The sequence below is a fragment of the Quercus robur genome, chromosome 5 (assembly GCF_932294415.1).
Source record: "Quercus robur chromosome 5, dhQueRobu3.1, whole genome shotgun sequence".
NCBI lineage: Eukaryota > Viridiplantae > Streptophyta > Magnoliopsida > Fagales > Fagaceae > Quercus > Quercus robur.
The window spans coordinates 49349611-49357093 of record NC_065538.1 but is presented as its reverse complement, the minus strand read 5'-3'; the positions used below and the strand labels follow the sequence as shown (position 1 = coordinate 49357093).

Genomic DNA, 7483 nt, shown 5'->3' with positions numbered 1-7483 from the left:
TATTTGGTTCAGCAAACTGCCTCAAACCTATAGGTTTTTGCAGTTTATTTTCATCCACATATAATGCAAGTAGTTTTCACTTTTCAACTAAGAAAGGTCCTCATTGTATCATGAATTAACATACTGTTGATCAATTCTTATAAAGTTTAAAATTGAGCACACACAGCCTTTTCTTAAACAGTAACCACTACCACTTTTCCAATTTTAATAGAAGAAAAGTTGGTACTAGAACAATAGTATTTCAAATTACAGCACCAGTCACCCAAAACAAATTTCATTAAAAATCATCACTTCAATCCAAAATCAAGTGAGCTATGGACAATTCAAAATTTTCAGTGTTCTCAACAACCTACATAGACAAAACTAAAGAAAACAACCTATATATAAAAAAAGTCCACAAATTTATATGTTCACTGGGACTAACTTCTCAGTGATTTGTTTATATTTTACATCCCAAACTTTGATCACAAAAATACAAATATCTGGTATAAAATTAAATTACGACAATTCCACCAACACTTTTGAAACCCTATAGCACACTTTTATTGCTCGTAATGCAGGGGTGAAGTAGAAAGAATCTGAATAGAATGAATCATAAGAACATATGTATGAAAAGGAAGAGACAAAAAGGGATGTGAGCACCCAGTATTGATAGGATTTAGTTGTAAGGTAGAATGGATTAAAGGCTACTCTTTAGCACTTTGATACAAAGAGAGAGACTTACAATACAGAGTAGAGAATCAGAGAGAACTTAAGTTGCCTCCACGGATAAGATCTCAAGTTCAGCCCACCAGAGGGGAGAAAGCCTTGGCGTCGCTTGATCAGGTGAGATAGCAATCACTTCCCTCAATTTGGAAACAACGTCCCTCATTGTTAGTCTCTGCCTTGGATCCGGTCGGATGCATTCTTGGATAACCTCACAGATGACATCAAGCTCATTATTTTTGAAGGACTTGAGTGTCGGATCAATCAGGTAGCTGATGCTCCGCTTGTCATTTAAATATTCAGCAGCCTGGCAAGTTGATGATGAGTTATTTCTCTACAAGTATTCAAGAATTCCTGTATATTACTTATTAAGCCCCAAAGGAAAAGTATGGAATTAGGGGGCCTCACTAAAAGACTTAGATCTTTAGACTAAATTACAACTTACCCAGTGAACAAGGTACCCTTGTTCTTCTGAGTACTGGAGCTTTCCAGAAATGATTTCTAGTAACAATATTCCAAAACTGTAGACATTTGTTTCTGGATCAGCAAATGGTGGTAATTCTGAAGTCTCTTTATCATCTTCACCTGAGGTCTTTGACTTGGTTGCAGCATCTGTCCAGAAACTGATTTCTGCAATCTGAGAAAGCACAAGAGAGAATGAGAATGCATTACACAATGGTCAAAATTTAATGAAGGCAATCAAAATGTTAAAAAGAAAGTTTACCTTAGCAGCATAATCATCTGTTAAATAGATAGCACCTGAATTCAGGTTAGAATGTGCTACTGGTGGATTCAGATCATGGTGCATATATTGAAGACAATAAGCTGTTCCCATAATAACCCTTATCCTTGCATTCCAGTCAAGATGTTCAACTTCTTTAACTGAAAAGACAGAAGAATTATTTTAGCCTCTCAAATATAAAGCCTCCAATAATTTACAAAATTTTCAAACATGCAAGTTACCGTAAATATAAGTTTAACAGTATTACCATGCAGATGCTCAAAGAGGGTTCCACTAGGTGCATACTCAAACACCATCATCCTAACAAAGGGTTCATCCTCCTCACAGTAGCCAATAAGATTGACAAAGTTCTTATGATTCAACCGTGACAATGTATCAATCTACAGAAGATCAAAAACAAGATACATCAATACACTGAGAAGAGAGAAAAAAAAGAGCATGAGATATAAGTGCACAATGTATCAGTTGCTGATCTTGAGTATTCCAGTGACCACAGAAAAAAGAGACCTTTTTTCGGTACGCTATCTCTGAGTTCTTTGTCCACTCTTTGGAAGTTTTAATTAATGTTGAAGCAACGGCAATCTCAACTCCACTGGACAGTGTTCCCTTATATACAATGCAACCATCAAAAGTATCAATTATATTGCTGAAATCTTCACAGGCTGTTTCCAGCTCTGGTCGATTCAACTTGGGCACCCCTGTATTTCATATATGCACCTGAATCAGTCTCACTTCATTAACTCAAAAGAACACAAGGCAACATATGCTTCTGTTTTAAAGAAATCAGCTAATATCTTATAGGCATATTTGATGAGCATTGGAATTCAGGGACTCCATATCATATGGAAATAGATTCAGAGAAGTTCCATACTCCAAAGCAGTCCACCATTGAACATGGGAGTCATCATGATATAGTTTAAGTTTCAGTTTATTCTTTTTTCAATAAAAATTTTGACTTATGACGGTTAAATTAACAATGGTAGCTATTCCCATAATGAACCCACTGACCATTATGTTTTCTAAACTTAAATATCTCGGACATTCCTAATTATCCTCAAACAACATTTTTAATGATGAAAGCCTTGGAGTTCACTTACTAGTTCAACCAATCTAATTTCTCCTATTCACAAACAACAATCTAACTTCACTTCAAACCAATGTGTAAGAACTCGCTAGATATTAAACCACATGACAATGGAATAGTTCCCCAAGCCAAATTAGATTGCAGTTATTTTTTATTTATTCTATTCTTGCTGGGTTTATTTGTCGAAGACTCAGTAAAAGAACAGTTTTTTTTTTTTTTTTTTTTGGGTTCTATTTTGTGTTGCAAAATCACCTGTTATGAATGCTTTCTGCAACTGTCCACTCAATCCAGTTTTCCAAGGACCTATGGTTGCCACTGCTTGGCTTCGGAACATGCAGAAAATAGCTGCTGCAAGAATGAGCAAGACAGCAACACCCGCAGTAATAATGATATATTTCCACGTATTTCCAGAGGTTCCACTATTAGAAGGCTTTTGATTGTCTGTATTTCTAGGAGAACCAGGGGTTTGGACTGGATGTCTGTTAGAATTTGAACTATTAGGATGAGCAGGAGAAGGCTGTGGTGCAGGTGGGGGAGATTTTTTCTTCTTTTCATTTGGTACAGCTGGGAAAGCCCCACTACTCCGCATAGTTGGAAGAGCAATGATTGGTCCAGAGGGTGATGACCCATCACTAGCAGGTGCAGCTGCAAGGTTACTGGATTGCTCAAGTAGCCTACGACGTGCAAAATTAACAAGCTTCTGAGCAATATGGACCATGTGTGGCTCAGATGAACCTGCTTAATGCAAGAAGCAAAATCATTTTGTGATTGAGAAGCTTAAATATCAGTATTTAATGAGCTAATATTAGCAAAACTGTTTCCACTCACTAGCTAGTTTATCATAGCAACTGTCTCCATTTCCATGCGGACTGTCCTTTCCAAACTTAAACCTTGATGGAAAATCAAACAGTTTCAATAAAATAGAACAAATGTGAATAAAAACCAAAAGTAAGAAGAAAGGCAGTAAAATAAAAATGTTAATCCCATACAGTGACAAAGGCAGGACATGGAGATAACGCATAAGAGCTCCTTTAATTGGGATTATAAACAAATCTGCCTTATTGAATTGTTTTGAATTTCCATGCCCATTGCTGCCCAAGAAATGTAAAGAAAAAACAGAAAACTAGATTGTAAAACTGTAGACATTTCCGCATAATCAACTAGAGGACATATTTGTGGCTAATATTCCAAATGGTGGTGCATAATGTACTTATCATGCATACATCATTTGCAACTGAATTGCAAGAGACTTATATCTGTCCAGTGTAAAAATAAATTCTGCATGCTTCAGAATATCCTGCATCCTAATAGTTCCAGTAGCAGAATCTCATACTGCTTTACTTAGTGCCCAGTGCCCTTAGATAAACAGGCACAGATTAATGAGAGACTTAGATGTGATACAGGAACTCAAATCCATACAGAATAATATACATAAAACCCACACATTTTATCTCACTAAGAATATACAACTTTATATTTTTGAGACATAGACTATTTAACTATTTAATTATATCCTGTATGGGCTATTAGCTCATACTGAAACCACTTATTTGAATGGATCCTTTTGATCAATAGATTTCTGGCCTTAACTTTCGTAATGCACCACTAACTTATCAAATAATTAAAACAGCATCTGTGTGCCCCATTCTTCATTTAATTCTTTGGCAATGATGTGGCTGAGAGAAGTAAAACTAGTCACTTTAAAGAGCTTTACAAGCATCTTCTTTAATTAAAAAAATTCTCCATTTAATTAGAAGTTCCTCTACTAGGCATGAAGTTGATAGCACACATCTTGCAAGGAGAAGCAGTAAAAATAAACTAAAGAGTCCTGATCAACATGTGATGTGTAATGAAATAAATTAAAGGAGAAGCAGTCACATATCTTGCAAAGCACTAAAAGGGACAACAAGTTCAATGCAATAAATAATTTCTCACCAGTGTCCAAACTTTCGATTTACATAGTCGATGCCTGTGGCCACAGCAGCTGAAAGGTTATCATCAAATTTCAATTCAGAGAGCTTGTGGAGCCTCTCAAGTTCCAAAGGAATGCTGCCTTCAAATTTATTGTCACAAAGCAATCTGAGGTATAAATGAATTCAGTCCAGGAACTTATAATTTACGCATCAAATACAGATTACATATGTAACAGTTAACTCACAAGCGTTTTAGTGACCGCATCCTGCCTATTTCTGCTGGAATAGTTCCCCTCAAGTTATTGTCTCTCAAGTCCAACTGCTCCAACTTTGTAAGGTCTGCAAGCTCTTTAGGAATGGCACCAGAGAAATGGTTCTTGAAGAGTACACTGTCCATATAAACAGAGGAAGTGAGAACCAGAATATCATAATGAGATTCCAAAGGCACTGCAAAATTGTCAACTATCAAGCTGCATAACAAGACCCTAGATTTATTGTCTATCATTTGAGGTAGCCCATATAACACAAGAATAATTCATTCATAAAATTTTCAAAAGCAAATATGAACCCAGACATGTTTAAAAATGATTGAAGTCTCAATAAGTACCTTCTACACTATGACAACATATAACACAAGATGAACTTACATAAACAAAGAGTCATGCTTAGTAGAGGGCTCAAAAGACATGATTGAGCAAACATTTTAAAGATATCCTAAAGGCATATTATTTGCATTCTTCAACTTGCTAAAATTATTTAGGGCCACCACTTTGTAAGGTGAACACCATGAATACATATTTTTCCACTAGCTGACAACATTTATGTTCTATCTCCTCTCAAATTGCAAGTTTGAACATGCATATACACATAATGAACAAATTTCAGAGATGAAAATTATTTATTTTTGTAAAAAAATGGCTTTGAAATGAAACACCAGCAAACTAGTGCAAGGGGTCCACAGTCCACACTAGAGAAAAATATCCAACTAAAGCGTACCAAACTTATCAACATGCGATGCAACAATACAGCACAGATTTTTCCTGCATATGAGTCCAACAAAAAAGAGATATGCAAGTTCTACAAATAATACTTGACTACACAATACAAAAACTCCACCCAGATAGCAACACTGAAATTTTAGCTACACAGCATTGTGAATGCTTACAGAGATCGTAAGTTACTTAGTTTCCCAATCTCAGGTGCCAGTGTCCCCTCCAAAGAAAGCCCACTCAGATCCCTACAAGAAGTTAACATAAACACATTTAACATTAAAGCATTTAATTTTGTCATACTTCCATATTGAATCTAGAATTAAGGTCCACATTGTTGTCTATCAGACAATTGCTACAAAAGGAAATTAAATTTTCATAATAAAAGACCAAAACCATAATCATTAAATTCGTCAAAAAAATCTTCTGCAATGAAAAATCACACAATAGGGACTTACAGCACTTGTACTTCTCCATTGATGCAACAAACTCCCAACCACAAGCAAGGATCAGGGTCATCAGCATTCCAATTTGCAAGAGCACCATACGGATCATACTCTATTGTGGCCCGGAATTCCAACAAGGCTGACCCTGCATTCCAACTCCAATCACAACAAACATTAGACAACCAACATTTGGATTCAATACCATCATACAAAAGTGTCAAGATCGCCAATGCTGATTACCTTCATCATTAAGCGACCAACATCCCCGGAAACCCGAAAGAAGAACCAATGCCACGAAACACGAGAACTTCCATCTACCCCCCATTACTTGATTAACCAAATGCAGCAGTGGTGGAGGTCAGCCACAACGCTATACAACACGCTATACAAAATCGCCAGGTTTTTTTCTTTTTTATATAAAAACTCACCCCCACCAATATGATCCCAAACGCAGCCAATTACAAATTACAACTCCTTCCACACGCAAGCAAATCCTTTTAATGTAATTTTGAATGTGTTTAAATGTAAAACACTAACTACGCAACAACTATATTACAAACAGAAAAAATTCTAGGAGGCTTACGCATCCACCAACCATTTCAGGTTCTCTCATCTTTTTATATTTAATGATTGCACCTACACCATTCTCGTCAACAAGCGCATACCCCTGATCAAAACCTTATCCTATACAATTGCAGCTGCAAGTTTCAGAAACAAAAAAAATGTACATTTCAATGAACCAAATGGGGTCCAGAAAAAGAGAAACTAACAGCACTAAAAGAATGAAAGAAGGAATACCCTCTTGAGCAAGCAATGTAAGCAAAAAGAAAGAGAGAGAATTTATTATTTACCATAAAGATTGGAGCAAAAGGGTGCAAGGAATAAGTCTTTTTCTTCTTCTTTTTGCTGCTCTTGTTGACGATAATAAAAATGCAAACTTTTTTTTTTTCTTCTGTGCAAATAGTTCACCAAAAAAAAGAAAAAAAAAAAAATTTGACAATGCAATGAATGAATGTTAGGAGTGGTGGTTGATGATAGGTGGGTGGAGATTGAGACACAAAAGGCAGCAAAGAAAAAAAAATATTTTTGAAATTTTTGAAAACAAAAATATTTTTTAGTCCTTCATTTTTTTTCAATTACTGCCTTTTTTTTTCTCTTATCTCAGGATGATCTTAGAGGACCCTCTCTTCGACCATCTTTGGGTCTCTCTCAGGGCTCTGTGCGTATCTCTCTGATGATGTATCTTTCTTTATTTTTTTTTTCTTTTCTTTTTTTCGCTTTCTGGGCTTGTTTCCTTCTCTCTCTCTAACCCCACCAGCCACACCTCACCAGCTGTGTTCGTTAATTTTTCTTTTTTTTTCTTTGATTTTTTTTTTTTTTTAGTAAATATCTTTGGTGGGTCCCACAAAGAATTAGCAAAAAATGAAAGGGACCCCCTTTGAGTTAGATCGGCGGGAACTCAAAAATCGGTTAAGGCAAGGCATTTTGGGCGGAGTGGCAGGACTAGGAGAGAGAAAGAGAGATTGGAGTTTTTGGTTTGGTTTGGTTTGGTTTTTTTTTCTTTGGTGATTCACAAAGTGAGCGGTGGTGAGGGCCCCCACTTC

The 7483-nt window shown here is 36.1% G+C and overlaps 1 protein-coding gene across 4 annotated transcripts; it reads right to left on the bottom strand.

The window, feature by feature from the left end:
* Positions 1-258: 258 nt before the first annotated feature.
* On the bottom strand, positions 259-7123 carry LOC126726215 (protein MALE DISCOVERER 2-like). 4 transcript variants are annotated; one of them, XM_050431424.1, is made up of 14 exons: positions 6731-7123; positions 6120-6577; positions 5892-6024; positions 5610-5681; positions 4690-4833; positions 4467-4610; positions 3521-3622; positions 3360-3421; positions 2784-3266; positions 1955-2145; positions 1695-1827; positions 1430-1587; positions 1151-1342; positions 259-1039 (listed from the first exon to the last, which is right to left on the bottom strand). In XM_050431424.1, exons 2-14 carry the CDS (start codon positions 6202-6204, stop codon positions 752-754), a joined length of 2187 nt encoding a protein of 728 aa, XP_050287381.1. In that variant the 5' UTR covers positions 6205-6577; positions 6731-7123; the 3' UTR covers positions 259-751. The 4 variants fall into 4 exon arrangements, with proteins under 4 accessions (XP_050287381.1, XP_050287382.1, XP_050287383.1 ...); XM_050431425.1 differs by having other exon boundaries at positions 259-1012; positions 6731-7119; XM_050431426.1 differs by lacking the exon at positions 3521-3622 and having other exon boundaries at positions 6731-7121.
* Positions 7124-7483: the final 360 nt, after the last annotated feature.

Coding starts and splice junctions, on each gene's coding strand:
- LOC126726215 (XM_050431424.1), bottom strand. CDS start 6,204: ATGGGGGGTAGATGGAAGTTCTCGTGTTTCGTGGCATTGGTTCTTCTT. Junction 4,611..4,689: donor ATGCGGTCACTAAAACGCTT/GTGAGTTAACTG, acceptor TTTATACCTCAG/ATTGCTTTGTGACAATAAAT. Junction 1,040..1,150: donor AAGGGTACCTTGTTCACTGG/GTAAGTTGTAAT, acceptor GAATACTTGTAG/AGAAATAACTCATCATCAAC.